At 32.3% G+C, this 22,952-nt stretch overlaps 2 protein-coding genes across 2 annotated transcripts; one reads left to right on the top strand and one right to left on the bottom strand.

Annotated features, from left to right (window-relative positions):
• Positions 1–2,555: 2,555 nt before the first annotated feature.
• LOC139499548 (uncharacterized) lies at positions 2,556–7,312 on the bottom strand. Its single transcript, XM_071288271.1, has 3 exons — positions 7,045–7,312; positions 5,522–5,701; positions 2,556–2,846 (listed from the first exon to the last, which is right to left on the bottom strand). Exons 1-3 carry the CDS (start codon positions 7,184–7,186, stop codon positions 2,602–2,604), a joined length of 567 nt encoding a protein of 188 aa, XP_071144372.1. The 5' UTR covers positions 7,187–7,312; the 3' UTR covers positions 2,556–2,601.
• Positions 7,313–15,992: 8,680 nt separating this feature from the next.
• On the top strand, positions 15,993–22,120 carry LOC139499547 (uncharacterized). Its single transcript, XM_071288270.1, has 5 exons — positions 15,993–16,038; positions 17,738–17,794; positions 19,727–19,890; positions 20,728–20,814; positions 21,674–22,120. The coding sequence occupies exons 2-5, from the start codon at positions 17,746–17,748 to the stop codon at positions 22,022–22,024; spliced, it is 651 nt and encodes a 216-aa protein (XP_071144371.1). The 5' UTR covers positions 15,993–16,038; positions 17,738–17,745; the 3' UTR covers positions 22,025–22,120.
• The last annotated feature ends 832 nt before the right edge of the window (positions 22,121–22,952 follow it).

The raw sequence follows: 22,952 nt of genomic DNA, 5'->3' as shown, positions 1-22,952 counted from the left end.
GTGTAGATGTATAAATGTATAAACAAAACTGTATGTATGTAGTCAACTGTATCATGTTGGTAACACTTTTCAAAATATCAAAAGAACAAATCCACTAACTATTACCGTAAGTCAATGTTGGGTGAAAAATCCCTATACAACAGGATTAGAAAGTATGTATTTCGATGTTTATATTATTATTATCATGATGTTAAAATGGTCAACCACATGCTGTCTACTGTTTTGAATTATTGATGGATATGAGTGCAGTCGACACTGCAAATCATGAGAAACTTTATGAAATCAATATAGCGACAGGTAAAAAAACACTCACGAAAAAAGAAGTTGGCATTTAATATCGTTGTGAGTCTTCCCAGATTTATGAATTTTAGCGGTTTTCGTTAAATGCTCTTTGTTATGTTTTTTTTGTATGTCAATCCTTTATTTGCTGATGAAATCTTTGGGTTTTGTTCTATTTAAATTTTAATTGTTTAAGATATTATCAGACGTTTTGGTAACCTGTATGGCTATTGTAACATCATAGTTCGTTTCTGTGTGTTTTATGTTAATGTGGTGTTTCTGGTGTGTCGTAGTTCTCCCCTTGTACTTGATGTGTTTCTCTCAGTTTAAGTATGTAACCGGATTTGTGTTTTCCTCAATCTATTAAATTTTATTTTTTGTTATACTATTAGAATGTTCGCACACAATTAGTTTACTCAATTCAAAAACATTTCTCTTATCATAATATATGTATAAGAAAAGAACATTTAACCCTGAAGACCCACCGAAAAAATAATCTTGAAGTTTGAATGAATGAAGTGAAACGTGGGGTTTAATGGTTGATTGTTTTTTTTTCAAAACTCATGCAAATATACCCAACTTTAAAACAAAAAAATATGTACTATGTGGTTGGTGGGTTCCGGCAAATCTCATGTCAAAACAAAGAGTAAGACGTTTGCATAACTACATGATGTTCTGGCCTTTACATTATTGACTTGATGTGCAGTGCATCTTTTCTTGTGTATTGTTAAATTAGTGCCATTCAGTTAATTAGCACTCTTTTTTGAAAGTTTGACCTGAACATTTGCATACTGAGTGGTATGTTTGTTGATTAGAAATATTGATGTTATATCGAAACATATCAACTTGTAATATAAATGTATTATTAAAATATTTGTCCATTAAAACTTTTAAGAGGTCAATAAAATTGAGAAAGGAAATGGGGAATGTGTCAAAGCAACAACAACCCGACCATAGAGCAGACAACAGTCGACGGACGCCAATGGGTCTTCAATGTAACGAGAAACTTCCGCACCCGGAGGCTTCCTTCAGCTGGCCCATAAACAAATATGTATGCTAGTTTAGTGATAATGAACGTCATACTAAACTCCGAATTATACACAAGAAACTAAAACTAAAAATCATACAAGACTAACAAAGGACAGAGGCTCCTGACTTGGGACAGGCGCAAAATTGCGGCGGGGTTAAACATGTTTTTTGAGATTTCAACCCTCCACCTATACCTTTAGCCAATGTAGAAAAAACAAACGCACTAATACGCACAGTAAAACTCAGATTAAGAGAAGTCCGAGTCCGATGTCAGAATATGAAACAAAAGAAAATAAACAAAATTACACTAATACATAAATAACAACAGACTACTAGCAGTTACTGACATGCCAGCTTCATACCTCAATCAAACTGATTGAAAGATTATGTTTTCATCATATGAGAATCAGGCACAATCCCTCCTGTTTAGGGTTTAGTATTATACCATCATGAAATATATGAGAAGAACATATATCGTGGCATGCCAACAACTGCTTTTAGAATAAATGTGTTTAATTCCGATGTAAAGACCCTATAAGTGAATCAATATTAAAACCAAAATATGCAATCTTTAATGACCTGACAACAGTATTGGAACTATATTCCTTCTCAATAAGAGTGTTTAAAGGTTAAGTTAGCTTTTAGGGTGAATACTGACATTTTTGTGCTTTAAAAAGAATATTACCATAAAAGATTGGACGTGAAATACCTGAACGCATAAGATGTATGCATGTTGAGTTATATTTACGAATTATGTCCTTATACCGATGATAAAATTTAGTAAATGATTTGTGATATCGAAAAATATGAACTAATTTTTCACAAATATATAAATTTCTCTCGCTAAAATCAAATACGTTGTTACAAGTTCATTTACAAAATGCAGGAGCATATTAACAAGCAATATATATTCAACCAAAATAGACAATCCTGCTATTTGGTTAGATGAAGGTACGGAATCGGCCGAGTTGTGACGAATAGAACACATTCCAATCGGCGATCCTCGGGTGAATCCGCTACTTCGTTAGATTAAGTACGCAATCTGCCAAGTTGAGACAAAAATTAAACCATTGTATCAAAGTGTTACGATACTTTTCCCCCGATAGAGTAAAATTTTAATATTTAAAGTGCGAGGCTAACGAGCTCTTCGAATAATTACATGTGTGCTCTTGAGAGACGGGAAATACAGTTAGACACACGGTATAGTGGTAGGATTTTCGTTGTTCAATAATGGTCTTAGACGTTGTCAAAGTTTGACAAAAAGTTGTGTTTTACAAGTGTTCGATTTACATTTTATACACTGTCATTGTATTTGTATTCACAGATGTAAGAGCACATATTGTCATCAACCAAACTGTACCATTTGTACTTGTGGGATCGGAACATCCGTATAAATGTTCCATTTGCATCCGGTTGACCTTTAGCCCATTTTGAATACGGCATTCTGGTCCCATCATTAAATGTCCATTGGTGTGATGAGTTTAGCATGCTTGTTCCCTGAATACAGATGGCGATGTTGTACACAAGACCAATGTCAGCTGAAATTTTAAATATTATCAGAATTTAAATATGCCAAAAAATCATGATGGAGAAGGAAAAAAAAACATGAGCACCTGAAATCTTTGTCTGATTTTGGTAGGGTTCATATTTGGCCTGCCTTAGTGTTGTAAGTTGTGTTTTGCAGACTTTTATAGTCGTTTTTTCTATGATATTTTTTTTGTCATTACATTGACAGTTTGTTCTTGACCATTCAGATAAAATATCCCTTTAGTATCTCCCACTTCTCTCCTTATTGTGCTTTCGATGATTATGTTGGTCAAAATATGGTAATCGCTAATAATTTGTTGGGGTGAGTTTTATTTTCAGATTGTTTATTTTTCATTTTGTATAGATCGTGGTTTTTTCTTTCGATTGTTTATCTCTTTTGCCTATGCATTTAATTTTTGACATATACAAATTGTATGAACGTCTCTTTGGTATCTATTGTCTTTTTCTAATGAAATAGATATCAGAGTAACCTAAAGGTTACGTTTCGAATTCCAAGATGAAATTAAATCTAGGAGTTCCTTATTTATGGAAAAATCACAAGCTCAAACACATTTAACGAATAGAAAATACCTTTCATATTCCTGACTTGGTTCTGGATTTTCCTTATGTAAAAAATGGTGAAATAATCCAGGTTTATAACTAGCTGTATGTCTACACCAACTCTAAAGATAATGGAACAGTCGAGTGTTTTCTGTTGAGGGCAAATATCTCTTATCACTGAGTGTTTACTGTTAAGGACAAATATCTCTTATCTCGGAGTTCAGAATTTTTTGAGATTTCACTTTTTTATCTCACAGTACATTTTAATAATTTTGTAAGTATTTTTCAATTTTCACCAGCAGGTTATACGTCTTTTTTTTTGGGTATTTTATAACAATTTACCAAAAAAAATCACCTCGGTTTGTACACTAAGAATCCGACAAAGCGCTTTACACAAGTATGAAATGGTGGCATGCAAGTGACAAATTTGCTAGCTATTATAAGTTGTATCGTTCGCTACTGACCCACTACGGATGCAAAGAGGATGAGTAAAATCCATAGGAGTAGATGCCGAAGGCGAAATCTTCTATGGATTGTATTCACCCTCTATGGTAGGTAGGGGGTTAGTTATGAACCATATAAAAAATTTATCGCACGCTTTACTTGTTCTGTTCCGTTTTATAGAAAGTTTAACAATAAAACACAACACAATTAATAGATGACGTCACCATTAGCTGAATGACGCTACGTCAGGAACATCCAATGACATTTACTACCCCCCTACGGATCCATTGTGGGTCTCCACATAAAGGCGTTAAACCAATCATAACGATATTATCTACCCTCGGTGCAATAAAAAAAACATATCATTGTCGTAGGGGAAAGTGCGCTATCAGGTCAGCTATTGAGGGTGTTTTCCATTCGTTTGATTATTTTGTCACGTTTGATTAATTCCAATTGTTTAAGAATTTCATGTTTGATACTTTTGTTCATTCTTTTTTTTTTCAGTAAATACATCTGAACTATTATTTTCTTTTGTTTTGTTTGTGTAAATATATCTAGAATTTCTTTTTACTTTGTATCATATTTTGGTAAAAAAAAAAACTAGTTCGCTACTCAGTTTCAAAATAACAAGCTTTTCATAACGTTTCACTAGTATTTATCCTTCAATTGGGTGTTCTACTATACAGATACAGCCCTACAGATATCGCTATGCTGTATCTGAATACTATACAGATATCGCTTTTAAGCTCCGCCCACTGCCGGACTGAGTATTGTATGAACCTGTGTGACCTCAGAATGTGTATTGCAGTCGCATTCTAATGACATATCAATTGCGAATTAACAATTACTTTTATACGTTCTGTTTGTTTTCAAACATTTCTTTAGATCAAAAAGAATCACAACAATTTTCTGATAACATACACACATGAACAGCAGTCTTTTCTACGATGACAACTATCGATTTCAAAACTTGAATGTGTATGATTGTGTAACAAAAACAACCATGATGTCAATTTCAGCCTGCATGTTTAGTGCATGTCGAGTCTGAAGCATAGGACAACACGTACACTCCTGTTTCAAATTCGAATTTCTTTTTTTGCGAACCCGTCTTCAGCTGAATGTGTGATTACTGTATCGTATTACTACAGTGGCCTCAAGGAATTTCAAATCGAAAATAAATGCAAAACATGAGTTTTGTGTCTTTCAAAACACATATAATATACAGAATTAATTGCAGGATAAAGACAATAACTGTTTAGTGTCTTTAAATATCAGCTGCATTTGTACTCGGCTCGAAACAGGTGTATTAGCTCGCTAAAAGCTCGCATATACCTTGTTTCCTAGCCTCGTACAAATACAGCTGACATTTAAAGACACTAAACAGTTATTGTCTATATATTGACAGGGGATTAATAAAAGAACCAAATGAGCAAAAAATAAAATATAGGTCAATGTGCTTGTTTTGGAAATAAGTCATTGAAATTTTGGCGGATTTTTTTCATAGCTTTACCTTTGACAAGTCTCGGTGCTAAGAAACTGTTTTAAGGCAATCAAATGGATAAATCCGGAGGATTCTTAAAATCTGACAAAATCGCTCCCGTCACGCTTTAGTGATTCCCTATATAATCAACATAAAATTTTCTGAATCCCCCCTAAATCCGCCTCTGTATACAAAAAGTACCTGTGATTGTTTCTATGTAGGATTGTCTTTCTTCAGAATCGACCCTCACAATATCTTCGTTAGGTTCACTACATATCGTAGTAATGGTAGAATCGGTAGCATTTATTGCTGCTCCGAATTTATAGCATAGATCGAGATATCGATAGTAAAAGAAATCAGGCTTGCATCGACCAGAGTCTGCTGAAATTTAAAACTATCGTGTAATATGTATATCGTCCAAATCGTCTTTACACAAATTTTAAAATACAATGTGCTTTTCTATATAGATTAGACCGTTGGTTTTCCCGTTTGAATGGTTTTACACAGTAATATTGGGGCCCTTTATAGCTAATTGTTCGGTGTGAGCCAATGCTCTGTGTTGAAGGCCGTACATTGACCTATAATGATTTACTTTTATAAATTGTTATTTGAATGGAGAGTTGTCTCATTTGCACTCACACCACATCTTCCAATATCTATTGGTTATAGCGTTTGCATGTATATAACGTCACTTGCAGTTCGTTTTGAACAAGTTTTCTGTTTAGAATATTCTTTACTCAAAATCTGTGAAAACGTGCATTACTTGAAAATTGGACCAGAAATTTCTAAAATACATTCAAATGGAGTTCATCCTTGCGTGTGCATGTTCATTACCTACTGCAAACAAATGTAGAATAAATTGTGTGTGACAATAGATAATTGAACACTGTAAAGTTTTCTTTTTTATTATTTATTAAAAGGGGCAAGACCATGGTTCAGTGAGATAACTCTTTAAATCAGTTATTTTGTTTTAAATCTAAGATCATAAATGTATTCTAAGCATTTACCAGATAGTCATTTGAAATAATCAATGTTAACTAGAAGCTTAGAATAATTATATGTTTGACACAAACGTACTGATGATTTTAAAAGTTGGTTCTTTTTTAAGCAAGATTTACCTCCTTAAACATGTTAAAGCATAAATTGTTCACTTTTCCTTAAAGAAAACATTTACAAGAGAAATATTTCGCAATGTTATGCCAATACCAACTTTGTTACAATTTTTTTTTTTTTTATCCAGCAGAATTCTTTAATTACTATTCAGTTTTGTATCTTTAATATCTTTTTATTGTTAAATTATAATATTCAATATGAATAACGATTTACCCTTTTACTTACTGATAATAGTAATGTAAAATTTCCATCTAAGATCATAAATGTATTCTAAGTATTTACCAGATAGTCATTTGAAATAATCAATGTTAACTAGAAGCTTAGAATAATTATATGTTTGACACAAACGTACTGATGATTTTAAAAGTTGTTTTTTTTAAGCAAGATTTACCTCCTTAAACATGTTAAAGCATAAATTGTTAACTTTTCCTTAAAGAAAAAATTTACAAGAGAAATATTTCGCAATTTTATGCCAATACAAACTTTGTTACCATTTTTTTTTTTTTTATCCAGCAGAATTCTTTAATTACTATTCAGTTTTGTATCTTTAATATCTTTTTATTGTTAAATTATAATATTCAATATGAATAACGATTTACCCTTTTACTTACTGATAATAGTAATGTAAAATTTCCATCCCGCTCCAGACTGTGACCGGATTGTATATGTAAACGGATCTTCATGTAGGATACACGTGTTCGATACTCCATTGTAAAAATAGGATACGCAACGATTCTGGTTTAAACATTCCATTGAGCAATGAATTAAAGCTTCTACTTTAGATATGTGAAGAGATTTTTCATCTTCGTAGGTGTCGTCATAAGCCTTTACATTTAATGCGAAGATGTCTTTTATAATTGTTCCGACGATGCAGTTAAAGTACAACAAAACAAAAACAAAAGTCATATAAATGCAGTTCTTGGACACCGTGTTAGCTCTGAAAATAAACATAGTCTTGTATTTAGGACTTCTCAAAGCTTAAACAAGATTTTTCCGTTTCTTTCCGTTTTTGTGTTGATTCTTTATTTGGTTGCTCGTTCAATATCACAATTACCAAACGGAAATGGTAAAACAAATATGTATAGATATTATTTTCATACAGAATAGATTTAAAGCTTTCAAGCTTGCAGAATAATTAACTTCTGGACTTGTAAGCCCCGTATTTCTATTAAAATTCCAATGCTATCCGTTATCAGATTTAATATTGTATGCAATTTAATGTTGTTATTGATATTTCAATGCTTTAAAAAGTAAAATCCAAAAAATACTGAACTCCGAGGAAAATTCAAAACGGAAAGTCCTTATTGTGTTAAATAAAATATTGAGGAAGGTATGTTATTAAACTAATAATTTGTAATAAGATGGATTATACAATTCTGATTGTTACGAGACTGAAACATAATCTTATTTTCGTCATTTTTTAATTCTAATCTCAGATATGTAAAAGAGAAAATCCTTTTTATTCAAATTTTGATATCAATGAAATTTAAAGGTCAGTATACATCTTGCATTTATATCACTGAATTAAATGCAAATCAATAGTTTACTATGTGATGATATTTCATAATGCCATGAGATGTCATGACAAGTTTAGTAGTATGCTTTCAATTATACCTAGTGATCTGATTTGCATCTTCGTCAGTGTCGTCATAAGCCTTTACATTTAATGCGAAGATGTCTTTTATAATTGTTCTGACGATGCAGTTAAAGTACAACAAAACAAAAACAAAAGTCATATAAATGCAGTTCTTGGACACCGTGTTAGCTCTGAAAATAAACATAGTCTTGTATTTAGGACTTCTCAAAGCTTAAACAAGATTTTTCCGTTTCTTTCCGTTTTTATGTTGATTCTTTATTTGGTTGCTCGTTCAATATCACAATTACCAAACGGAAATGGTAAAACAAATATGTATAGATATTATTTTCATACAGAATAGATTTAAAGCTTTCAAGCTTGCAGAATAATTAACTTCTGGACTTGTAAGCCCCGTATTTCTATTAAAATTCCAATGCTATCCGTTATCAGATTTAATATTGTATGCAATTTAATGTTGTTATTGATATTTCAATGCTTTAAAAAGTAAAATCCAAAAAATACTGAACTCCGAGGAAAATTCACAACGGAAAGTCCTTATTGTGTTAAATAAAATATTGAGGAAGGTATGTTATTAAACTAATAATTTGTAATAAGATGGATTATACAATTCTGATTGTTACGAGACTGAAACAGAATCTTATTTTCGTCATTTTTTAATTCTAATCTCAGATATGTAAAAGAGAAAATCCTTTTTATTCAAATTTTGATATCAATGACATTTAAAGGTCAGTATACATCTTGCATTTATATCACTGAATTGAATGCAAATCAATAGTTTAATATGTGATGATATTTCATAATGCCATGAGATGTCATGACAAGTTTAGTAGTATGCTTTCAATTATACCTAGTGATCTGATTTGACATCTTCGTCAGTGTCGTCATAAGCCTTTACATTTAATGCGAAGATGTCTTTTATAATTGTTCTGACGATGCAGTTAAAGTACAACAAAACAAAAACAAGTCATCTGAATGCAGTTCTTGGACACCGTGTTAGCTCTGAAAATAAACATAGTCTTGTATTTAGGACTTCTCAAAGCTTATACAAGATTTTTTCGTTTCTTTCCGTTTTTGTTTTGATTTTTTATTTGATTAATCGATCAATATAACAATTACCAAACGGAAATGGTAAAACAAATATGTATAGATATTATTTTCATACAGAATAAATTTAAAGCTTTCAAGCTTGCAGAATAATTAACTACTGGACTTGTTAATCCCGTATTTCTATTAAAATTCCAATGCTATCCGTTATCAGATTAAATATTGTATGCAATTTAATGTTGTTATTGATATTTCAATGCTCTAAAAAGTAAAATCCATAAATAATGAGGAAGGTATGTAATTAAACTTAGTCTTATGATTTGCAATCAGATGGATTATAAAACTCTGATTGTTACGAGACTGGCACATAATCTAATTTTCATCCTTTTTAAATTCTAATCTCAGATGTGTAATAAAGACAATGCCTTTTATTCAAATTTTGTTATTAATGTAGAAAAGGATCAGTTTGCATCTTGTATTGATGCACTGAATTGAATGCAAATCAATAGTTGTGTGATGAGACTGTCATCAAAGTGAAAGGTTTAGCGCTATAAAACCAGGTTTAATCCACCTTTTTCTACATTTGAAAATGCCTGTGCCAAGTCAGGAATATGACAGTTCTTGTCCATTCGTTTTTGATGCGTTTTGTTATTTGATTTTGCCATGTGATTATGGACTTTCCGAATTAATTTTCCTCGAAGTTCAGTATTTTTGTGATCTTTCTTTTTATAATGCCATGAGATGTCATGAACAGTTTAGTAGTATGCCTTTAATAATGCATAGTGATTTGGTGAATAATGCAGTGTAAAAAACGCTAATGGAAATTACTCTGAATATACCCTATAGTTTGTTGACTAAATAGTGTGGCTAGACATAACAAGAAACCAAGATTAGCAGGTGTCCGTCGCATGCCATTTTGTTTACAAAAGACTCATGATTAAGGCTCAAAACGAAAAAGTTGCAATCGCCAGATGAAGCACAAAATAAAACGCATTAAGGGCATGAAATTCGATTTTTTCCCCCAAATACAGATAAGGTAACTAATTCCTGTTGTATGAAATCCACGGTATTTCGTTAAACCCAAAGTTTTTTTTAATATTTCATTTTAAAACACAAGTGCTGTTATATGGGCTTAACATACCATATTCATTATGTCGTATTTGGGTGTAAGCATGATGCGGGATTAACACATGAAAACTGAATCATTTTTGGGGAAAAACGGAAAATGAAGTCGTTTGTGGAATAAGGGATTCTGACAAAACAATAAGCGGGATCTCCATGATCAGACTCCATCCATCAATAAGCAGTGACAGCAACAGTACCAATAAACTACAAACGATGTCAACTTCATCAACGACGCTCAAAATCAACCAATAGCAAAGCAAAATCAACAATGAGACAAAAAAGCAATTGACATGCAAATATATCAAACTGTTGGGTATATCTGACTGAGTCAAATAAAGTTTTGGGAATGGGTTTTTTCGATGAAATTTTACATTTTTAATTGAAATAAATTCCGTTTGAATGTTTTCACACTAGATATTTTTTTGGGCCTTTATAGCTTGCTGTTTAGGCTCCGTATTGAAGACCGTACTGTGACCTATAATGGTTTATAAATTGTGACTTGGATTGGGAGTCGTCTTGTTGTTACTGATACCACATCTTCTTATATCTATGCATCCGTATTATTTCTGTTCAGTCCAGGAATATTAACTGGTTGTGTAACATCGACTTGTATTGGCTTCGACCCAGTATTGAACATAATCATCAAACGTCCCAGATGTACCATTTTGTTGCCCGGAAGATATGGTCGTATACTCCAAACTAATCAGTGGCAGTTAAATTAAATTCAATGAATGCTAAATAAAATGCACCCTAAAATCTTAACATATACAATTATGCCAATGTATTTGAATTATAGATGACAAACTGGATTCTGATGTTAACCTGTCGGCTATACTGAGCAAACCATTGTTATATAACCCACATTGAATGCTTCCTCAACAAATGGGCCGTTTCAGTTAATTTCTGACAGGTGGTGATGGATGAGGAGATTTTTTTTTATACGTATCAGAAAAAAACATCATAAAAAACTACCTATCGGATATAAAAAATAAGACCTTTCAGATGAAGAGTTCCTGTTCATGTTGGGTGGATGGGCTTTCATGGGAAAAAATGACCAATCAGAATTTTTTACTGCAAGGATTGTACCCATCAGAATTTTCAAAACAATACCAGATAACGCATGATAGAAAACTGTCTACATTTCAAAGCACCCATTAGATCTGACATAGGCATTTTTGTTACCCCTAAGATGTAATTATTTTTAATTATTTACTGCTGCCAAGACCCTCAGAAGTTGTTTGCGTACAAGTGTACCTGTCAGATGAAAAAAAACATTTCACCCCTAAGATGTATAAATTTTACACCCCTCAGAAAGGACCACCCATCCCCACTTTATATTAACTGGAATGGCTCAATGTACAACGCAATGTAATGTTAATTAATTTGTTTTCCTTTATACCTTTGTTCAACTTAGGTGATACCAGAATAAACAAGTGAAACTGCGAGCTACTGCTCACTGATGATGCCACCTCCGCAAGTGGAAAATATTAATAGTGTAAAAATATGCAAGTGTTCGGTAAACAGGAAGTTGTTGAGTGATGAACCTGAAAACGCATCACACGGTATAGCTGACTTGTATAAACAATGAAACCAAATTTCAGAAATCTTGTCTTGTAGTTCCTAAGAAAAATGTGACGAAAATTTTCAACTTGGCTATCATGTGTAAAATCAAACAAGTGTTCGGTAAACAGGAAGTTGCCGAGTGATGAATATGAAAACGCATCACGCAGTATATATATGTGACTTACAAATGTATATAAACATGATAAACGCTAAAACAAAATTTCAGAAATCCTTGTATTGTAGTTTCCTGAGAAAAGTATGTTTACGAGCGCTTAACAATTCATAAACGTATATGTAGTAATTAAAATTGATTTAGCTGTGTGTGCTCGAAACGTCATTTCCAGTATTTTTATTGTAGGATTTGAAACCTGAGTACGGTAATCATACTCCAAAGTTTTATGAAACTTCGCCTGTTTTCACGGTAAGCACTTTTCTCGTTCTTTAAACCAGATATTTCGTCAAAAAAGAATTGAACTAAAAGAAAGAAATATATTTGCCATTATAAGTTTTCATACTCCATACGAAAATATTTAATATAGAAAAATTGAATTTTGAATCCCAATCAAATGCTCATCAAACATTTTTTTTTTCAATATTACAACATGTAAAACATGTATAAAGAATTTACTGAGGAATTGATACAGGCTTTAGACTTTGGTCTAGCTGCATACGTCTATGTAAAAGACTTATGTAGAATAGAATTTTTGTTAAAATATTGTATAAATACAAATGTTTTTAGTGCTGTTTTTTTTTATTTCAACCATGTCAATATTCAATGAAAAAAAAACAAGATGCGTGAAGTGATAATGCGTCTTTGTTGTTAGAAAATAACACTAATTGACTGTACTCTGCATTTAGATAGTTCAAAGAAATAATAATATGTATGCCACTTGTGCATTTTTGCAGCCTCCTTTTTATAAGTGAAAAAAGCTTTAGTACGCACAATGTACCACGGACTTTTGAAAATTGAAGCTCTTCTTTAAATAGATATATACAAAGAGATATAAATGAAACTTGACACAGTAAAACCAGAATAGATAAGAAGCCACCTCACATTGGTTTTGAATCTTTTAAGATTACAAGGAGATAGTAAAACAAACTGTGATTGCCACGAAATAACTATGAAGCCGATAACAGCGATTCTAATGCAACAAAGTTTGTAACGTTCATTTAAATTTGATAACGTCACTTTCTTACATGGCATTAAGGTCAAGCTTCAGTAAATAAACTAGTCCATAGATTTTTTTAAAACTAAGAACTCAATTAGATATTGAAAATACACATCAGAAAATGTAAAAAAAAAAGTATATGTCACCGACTTCGTTTTCAAGAAAAATCCATTTTTAAAATGGTCCAAGAGGGTACTAAATTACATTGAATATATAGGGTAAATCTATATTTTTCTTCTACAATTTTCGGTTTCTGGTATAAATCACGAGAACCGTTCCAACGATTTTTTTTTTAATAAGTATGTTTTTCCTCTTTGTCTTACGAATTAGATGATATTAAAAAAAAATATGGTCATCGACTTCGTTTTCCCTGTAGAAGCGACGCAAACCCAACATTTTGACAAAAAAAAACATCAAAATTCGTGACGTCGTAATTTTTATTATATAACGTCAAGTTATCATGCTAATAATTTCCAACGTTCTTCGTGTTGATTATGCACGATGATTATGTGTTTCGTATTGATAGATTCTTTTTATCATAAGAGTTTGGATAATTATCATAAATTTTTATTTAGTATTACCAATATTCTTTATTCTTTATATTTTAGCACCTCATTATACACTTTTTCTTTTTCTTTTTTTTTTTTTGCATTTTATTCTGCAATTTTTGCCTATTATTCTGTATTCATTAAACCATAATCAGACCCTCTTTTATGGAACATTTTAAAAAGAAATTATACGTTGTAAAAAATGTGATACATGTATGTTCATTATCAATATGCATATCTAAAACAATTACTAATTCAGACAAAAATACGTTGTAAGTACATGAACGCAAAAATGGTAAAATCATAAAAAAAAATAGAAATCATCAGGGTTACTGTCTACATGTTGACGCAATTAAAGATGTAATTGAAGCTATATTTTGTATGCCCCCTCAACTACCCCTGTACGTCTGTCCGTCCGTCATTCCGTCTGGCCACCCGTCCTTTCGTCCGTCCGTCCCCTTTATAGTTTGTTTGTATATTGTTTGCATGTGGTCAGGGTTTTGATCTTTATTAATATTTGCTCTAATGAGAGATAGTTGAACTTTGTCATTTTTTGGGTAACCTATTCATAAATCTCTTAGACTATCTTGTTAGTCATCTGTTTACACCTTTTCTCCGTTCCGATATATGATTTGACCACTTTTGAAAAAAAAACGTTTTTTTTTAGCAGCGGAACATGTAAAAGCTAGTGTTTTGGTACTATATCACGACAGACCGTGTTCTGTCCATATACTGCTGCTTAACATCGCATATATAAACAAATATTATATCAATGATTCTACAAATTCTTGAAAGAGTGTCGTGTGGTTATTTACAAATCTTTAAGTTAACAAGTAAAACACGCAGACAAACTGACATCTTTGTTAATATCTTTTTTGTTTTGTATAAAATTTATTGTATACAAGTCTACAAAAACGTTTTTAAAAGTTTACTAAATGGTTAGTGTTCAATAAGTGTACATATGTATGCTCGAAGTATATATAGAATCAGTACATGATACACAACATGCGACAAATAAAAGGGGGGGTAGTAATGACAAGAAACTAAATTAAACTAAGGCTTTGATGAATGTAAACTTTAATAACACTGGAAGTTACATAAGGGGAACAGGAAAATAGGAATATATTGCATCACTTACAACAACCTTTAAATTGACCAGTGATTTTTTATTCATTACTGACCAGCAACACCGAGATAATCCAACGATTTTTTCGGGTCCAAGGGTCCATATGAAGTGTGGACCTAAATGTTTTTTTTATCTTTAGATATAACGCTTATTCTGTAAAATCTTCAATTAACGATTTTGTAAAATTCTGTACATGGTCATATTTATGTTTGATATGTCTACAACCCCCCCCCCCTTTTCCCCCAACCAAAAAAAAAAGCAAGAAAAAAACAATCGCACACAGGCTGAGACATGACTGGTAATATTATGTTTTGTTATTTAGTCCATCTACACAAATGAGGTGGGACCTTAAACGGGACTCCGGGATCGGGTGTTTTTCAGCACGGGATTTCGGGATCGATCCTTTATGGATCCGGCTATTCTTTTTTTCGAATTTCGGTATGGCGGGATTGAAATTTCTATAAATTCGGGACATCGGGATTTCGGGATCAGGACCCCTGCACCACCCCACCCCACCCACCCCCCACCCCAACCACCACCCCACCCCCGTCAAATGCATATTATAAGATGTCTTTTCCTTTTTAATTTTCTTTTGGCCTTATGTTGTTGTCTGGTTGCTGTCAGTAAGATATCTTTGTTTATTTATAATAATAGTTAATAGTGAATAAAAACATGTAAAAACAACTTTAATCAATACATACATTGTACAAAAATCTTCGATACGGAACGTGCACTTTTTATATTCTCTTTGTAGTCCGAGTCTTTAAACACTGAAGAGATATCGTATTTGTCCATGTCGAAAGTTCAATTGATTTCATTTTTCAAATTAAAAGTTTGATTATTTGAAGAAGACAACGTTTACGATTTTAATCGTATGTATATACGAACACATTTGCGCCTCACTCCAGATGTTTAGTCCATTATTTTCCATACTTTTAGTTTTACCTTTTTCTACTGTTAAGTTGTCCGTTATTTTCTTTTCTGTAACATTATCCAATGTACCATAAACTGTTTTTATTGAAATGATTTTGTTGAATATCGTTGCCCGAAATCAATATAAACCTTAAATTTCGATTTAAAAACTTAATTTTGCACATTTTATTTTCGAAAATCTATTTTTTTCTTTAAAACTCATTCTAAACGAAAATAGAAAAATGTGTTCGTATATACATACGATTAAAATCGTAAACGTTGTCTTCTTCAAATAATCAAACTTTTAATTTAAAAAATGAAATCAATTGAACTTTCGACATGGACAAATACGATATCTCTTCAGTGTTTAAAGACTCGGACTACAAAGAGAATATAAAAAGTGCACGTTCCGTATCGAAGATTTTTGTACAATGTATGTATTGATTAAAGTTGTTTTTACATGTTTTTATTCACTATTAACTATTATTATAAATAAACAAAGATATCTTACTGTTGTGAAGGTTAGTTATTTTCACAATTATACAGTTTTACTAATTAATATGTATCAGAAAACATGTAGTATACTTTATAAGGCTGAGACAATATTTGTATTTATGAATTACAAATTATACGATATCTATGGGAGGTTTTTTTAACGAAAACAACAGTCTTCTCTTTGAACGGAACCCCCTTTTTATGATAATAAAATTCATACTAAAAGAAGAAAATAACTATGACAAAAATAATATGTGTCAGTTATTAAACACCGTGTTTATTTTTTATTTCATTACATCAATTCTTTCGTGTTGAATTTATGTTATTTTCATCAATGCTGATTAATACATACACTTGTAATAAATATAGCTTACTATAGTATTAATGAATGGGTGTTTTTTATAATGGCCCTGTTATATGTCCAAGGTCAGTAATAATGGTCGAGGAAGTCTATAATGGCCCGAGGCAACGCCGAGGGCTATTACAGACATCCGAGGCCATTATTACTGACCGAGAACATATAACAGGGCCATTATAAAAACACCCATTTCTTAATACATTTATTAACCAACTGAACAAAAGTGTATGTGTTGTTGCTAATTTGATGCACTGTCTTACTCTTTTAATGACAGTTTAGTTTGAACAAAGTTATTTGTACTTCACCATTATAAAGCTTTAGATATACCAAATATCCAAGATATTAAGTTGAAAGAGATATGTGTTAAAAAACAGGATGAACAGTGATCCCTTTATATGGTTCTTTAATGTTGGTTGCTGGTTACTAAAAGGTATTATACTCTTTACAACTTAGTTTTATTAACTTTATTAAAAACCCTAACAGAAAAAAAAACAGGGCCATTACAGAAAAACAGGGCCATTACAGAAAATATGTAATTTTTAATAAACAGTCACTTTTGGCAATAATGCACTTAGTTGGTTAATAAAAAAGTGTATGATCACATGAGTTTGAAGTACGCGGCCGGTTCGTTACTGTTTATTCGATATTCCATATCCAAACGGTTGTAAGCAGTTGGTTCCATATTCACATTTTTCTTATTTTCTTGTAATAGAGATCTGAATATTGGAGAACATTAAGAGCATGATTAGTTATACTTAATAGGAGTAAAAGTGATGAGGTGTATTATACCTTTTTGTGACCAATTGAAGTTATCGTAAATTCTCGTTCTAAAATATAAACGTTAATGTAAATCAATTTGTTCTTGATGTATATTTAAAATATGGTATTTTAAGAAACAAAAACAAACGGCCCCTATAGAAAGATTTGAAAATAGAAAAACCCGTCTCGGAAGTGTTACTGGTCATTTTTTCTGGTATAACACTTGTCAAATCATACCCTGTTCTAACCAGAAAACTTTGAAAAACATATCCTGTTCTAAACAAAAATGTTGAAAAACATACCCTGTTCTATACACGCTTAGAAAATGTATTAACTGTTCTGGACCTGGGCTCTAGGCTGTATCTTAAACAGTTAAATAAGCGATCCTGTTCTAGACAAATACTTCCGTTTAAAAAAAGACCCTGTTCTCACCAGTAGGTGATGCAAAAGCGACCTTGTTCTAACCAGAAGGACATGAAAAAAAGGATTTAAAATCAAACCCTTTTTTTACGGTCTACTGTTAGAATTACTACTAGTAACGTTCTAGTTAATTATATTTTCTTGATCTTCTCCCTCGGTTTATACTTAACATTATTTTTTTATTACAGCAAATACAATGTATCAATCTCCAGGTTTACAGGGAGAGTACAAGACACCTAACAGAGGTATGTATGAGTTAGCTTTCATTCCTTTTCAGGTGCAATTGTTTTTGGTTTTTTTTTTGGCAAGCTTAAAGGCGTTTCCATAACCTCACATTAGCACAAATTCAAATAAAATTAAACATGATGAAATATCACTCTTCGGCATATCCTTTAAGGTGGCTCGGGTATATTCGAAGTTTCTATCAGAAGTGCCTTATTTTTTGATATTTTATTCTTTACAGAAAGTGAATCAAATTGGTCGAAAAACAATAGGGGGTCACGGACCATATAAGCTCAAAATTTTACTTTTAATTAAACAGATATGTAAAAGGGACCATTTTCAATGAAATGATAGGGAAAATAGAGGTGTTGACATATTTTTATTGGAATATCAAAAAAACTTTCTATGACACTTGGTCCAAAACTGTAATTTAAAAAGCTGAACTATAGCTTCAAAGAATGAGCAAATAAAAAAAATTGGTCACGGTCATAGGTTGCCTTAAAACCCAAATTTTGGCGGAAAAATGGTGAAATGGGTGAAATGTCAAAATACGGATAATAACGAAAATATTCTATTAGTCACATAACTACAATGATTTAACATATCTAATCAATCACAATATTTTAAAAAAATATATCCAATTTACGACAAATACTTTTGTAATTCATGCGTGAAATTATGCGCAGTCGAATAGTCCATACCACATGGCTCTCTCACTTCATATCAGTTTTACGTGCTACACCTGCTGCAGTTGATGACCCTTTTGCCATAGATTATCACCGAATTTCCAAATAGTTCAATGACTCGATGGTAAAAACATCCAAGGGCGACTGGCCATGGTGAATAGAAATATGGTAACTCTTGGTTCCCTTACAAACTACTTGCCAAATATGAACGTCCCTTTTAGTTGTGCAGCATGATGGGTAAATTCGCTGCCACGTCCAGTCAGCATGGTGATGTCAAATCCGATGCCAGACTCTACTAACGTTAAAAACCCTAGCAAAACTTTTGAGTGGCCTGTTGCATATCATAATTGTAGTCATTGTGCAATTTAACCTTATTTTTCCAGAGGCAGTCTATATGTTCTGCCCATTATTTAGTCGCGCCTGTTTAAGGACCTACCATTTTAGGTAAACTTGAGGATTACGACTTTAGAAACAGCAATCCAACAATCTTAAATTCAGCTCAATGACATTTAGAGGTGGATGCATCAAGGGACAAATGTCAGGCTCTTAAAAGGGATATGTTTTAAAAGTTATGAGGCATACGGTGCGAGATCCGTCATCAAAATCAAATTTTATAAAAGACAAAGGTATTTATTTACACGTGACATTAATTGACGAAGTTGAAATGTTGTGTCTTGACTACTAGATATATATAATTATATCTTTATATTTGCCGTCATATTGATTTACACTTAACATAGGTCTTCTTTATATTCATTTTCAAAATACCAAGGTTTAAAAAAATAATAGAAATATGGTCATTTTGGTTTTCTTCCAGCCGACAGTAAAAACCCTTGCCAAATTAGGCTTCTTTTTGGTTTTGAAGGATGTACAAGTACGCTGAAACATCTCTATTCAGAATGGGGACGTTCAATCCCATTCTTCGTGTAAAGGCAGTGCCATGCGCTTTTTTGAAATAGTTGATGTATTTTCAAAAAAAATCGACGGGCTTTTTTGAAATTTTTGTTGTATTATCCTGGTATCTACGCACTTACTGAACTCATAATACTCTCGGTCGACTAACGATCTTCAAGTTGTGGTAGTCTACACGTGCTAATACATAATAACATATTTCCATTGTGATTATTTAATTTTCTAATTTTGGACTGGTGCAATGATAGCCAAGGACACAAAAGAAAACTTTTGAGGGTCCTGATTGTAATTTTCAATACCTCATGAATTATTGATTTGATTTCTCTCAGAGCATGTTTTTTTTTAAATTATTTTCAGGTTTACGACGTGAAGCCTTCCGTTCGCACTTTTTACTGTTTATTGTTGACACTATTATAATGACTGGACTTCTTGTCTGCGGAATAATCGGAGTAATCTGGATGGATGGAGAGTTATATTCTACGCCTCCTTTCTATGTGGCATCGTTTGTAGCTGCAACAGTTGTGAGTTTTAAAAAACGATCAAACAAGTGTAAAATGTAATCATGTAACGCTGACGAAATTCAAATTAATAACACATAAAGAGTTGTCAAAAGAGAGTAACCTGTCTGTTGTGTGGATGTACAAGTACATGCTCACGCTAAAGAAATATTAAGAGTACTTTCAAAAGAAAGGACACACATATTGAGTGTGTTTGTTGTTCTGTAGTCAACAATTAAATTGATTTAAAAATCATACTATGCATTAGAATACTTTGAGCTGGGAAAGATTAATGAAAAACACATTGGTGACTAGATCAAAATGTAAACCTTTCCCAAAACTGCATTAATCTATTCATCAACGAGAAACAATCAACTTCCATTTTGATAAAGCATATACTTAAAATGTGATTAAAATGGTTTCGTACCAACTTCTTATCGTTGTATTGTCATATAAGCTTCGAAAGTAGATATCTCAAATGTTTCTATACTTTGATAATTCGGGTAATTTCATGGTGTTCTACAATGGAAAAAAATAGAGTGAGAGCAATGCGTTATACATTTAATGAGATCGTAACTCTTTTCTAGATTAACCTTTATTAGGAACGCCCAAAGCCACATCAGAAAATCTAGAATGAGTAAGAACCGAAAACATTGAAAGGCTTTAAAGCAAATACTACCTTAAAAATCGCCAAATCCGACCAAAGCCAACGTTGCCTGAGGGAGTTTTAACCTTAGTGTCTGCATAATTTAAAAAAAATATAAACGGACAAATTTAGATTGTGTGTTATAAATCATGTCAGTACAGAAGTAATAAAGAATTTTAAACACACTATTGATTTTTGTGTCTGTATATATATAGGTAATGGCCAAAGCAACTGTTGGTGGATGTTTCTCTGTCCAAGGTCTGTTTGTCAAGGAGAAGCCAGATGAACCGGAAACAGCCTTAGTAAGTTAATTTTCTGTATGATTATGTTAATGTCTGATTAGCTTCTTCTGACTCGTTAAATTACAACGGTTCAATTTCAAATCGTTCCTGTTACAACCCTTAAAAAAATGAAAATTCTTTTCAACTAATTATGCTTTTGATTTATTGCGCAATTTAAATACCAGACGGCCAAATACACATTGTTTAATATTTTGGTACGTGATCTATACCTAGCAAAGTTATCCTATGAATCGAGTTATATGGTCTTCTCCGTGACAGGTCCGCATCACAATTAATCAAGGTTGTTAAAACAAATCCGCGTAATGGTCTGTCGGTCTTAAACTCTTTCCAGTTTGGGGTCAGATAATTCTCTTTATTCGACTGCGAACCGAGAGCATGTCATTTTCTCTTCGGTTTTGTTTAGGCCGTTTCGAGGTATTATGTGTCATGAAGTAGAATGTTGCATTCATTCTTTTACAGTTAGATAAAATTTATAATAGAAAGTAAACATGTTTGCAAGGATTTTATCATCTACTGAGCATTCAATTATTTATTTTCAATCAGCCTTCGGTCACATTGTGGCTTTGATTTGTAGCGACAGCAATTGAAACAATGCTGTTCTTTTGCTTTAGTGTGTGTTTTTGCTCTGCATGTACTGATTTTGTCATGAATGATATATTAACCTTATATCCTGTCTTCTTTTTCAATTAAACACATCAAAGTGAAAAGTTTGCATTTTATTGATTTTATTTTCATTTGATTATCATTTGACGGACGGATTTAGTTTGAGTAACATATACACTGTATGAACGATTAAACAGTGATATTAAGCGCACACATTTATATAGCATAACAAACAAATATTTCTTTTCCTTTGCAGGTAATACTCCACTTGATTCTATCAGTGATATCGATGCTTGGATATTTTGTTGCAATTGTTGTTTTTGGCGCCTCGAGGGTTCTCGAATCATGTTCAAGTTCTAACGACACACCCGGATGTTCCAATCACGCACAGGTGTACAAAGCATTAGGAGCGATAACTCTAGTATTAATTTTGATTAGCATTGCTTTAACATGCTTTGGAATTTATCTATTCGTTCGATTTGGAAAAGAATTTGGTGTTTCGCCGTATAAGAAATCTAGAAGGCACAAGGATCAGCCCAGATCAGTATCTAAAACTATAAGCGTGCATCACAATGAAGTACATGATGACATGAACGATTTCGTGTAGGGTCTTGTAATGACACACTAAAAATACATAGTTAACGGCCATTGAATGCATATTTTTAACATTTGATATATATAGTAAACCAGTCATATACACCTAGAATAGTTTTTCTTGCATATCCGTATATATATACTAGTATATATATTTTTGTCCTTTTTAGATACATGTTTTTCCACATTTTTAAGTTTCAAGAACATTCATGTCTTTAAAGCTTTTAGGAAATATTGAAATAAGAAATCATACACACAAGATAACCATCTGTATTTAGGGAAAAAACCAGTAGGGCTTCCCGATGCATGCCAATACACAAAATAGAGAAGGGAACGCGGAATGCATCAAAGAGACAACAAATCGACCAAAAAGCAGAACACAGCACAAGGTCAAATAAACAATAAGTAATGTTGATTCGAACTATTTTCATACAGTGGAGTTCAAAAGCTTAATACGAATTGTAAAGGGTTTGGTTCATTTGCTTATTGTTGAATAACCTGAGTGACTTGTTATTTGGTTTTCAAATACAAATGTATCCCGATGACTGCTTCCATTACACCAGCTCAGTTACTGAAATGATGACAAACCTAAATTGGTACCCACTCGAAATTAGGCGTTTACCTTACAGACTTGTTTTCTTTTACAAAATTATTCATGAAATTGTTGCAGGCCCTACACATAACCTTTTGTTCCCACTAAACAATAGAACCAGACATAGCAATCCGCCCTCATTTAGGCAAATACAAACATCTAAAGACAGTTATAAATATTCATTTTATCCACGAACAATTATCAATTGGAACTATCTGCCACATTGCCTATGTAAATTTTAAAATTGTGTGTATGCACATTGAACGACAAATTTGTGTGACGTATCAAATTTTCTAACGTCAGACACTCAAATCAATGAATGTGTTCGTAGATAGTAGATGTTTTTGTG

Source organism: Mytilus edulis, chromosome 12 (genome assembly GCF_963676685.1).
Source record: "Mytilus edulis chromosome 12, xbMytEdul2.2, whole genome shotgun sequence".
NCBI classification, from domain to species: domain Eukaryota; kingdom Metazoa; phylum Mollusca; class Bivalvia; order Mytilida; family Mytilidae; genus Mytilus; species Mytilus edulis.
The sequence above is the reverse complement of the archived record's forward strand: the minus strand, read 5'-3'. Positions and strand labels throughout refer to the sequence as shown.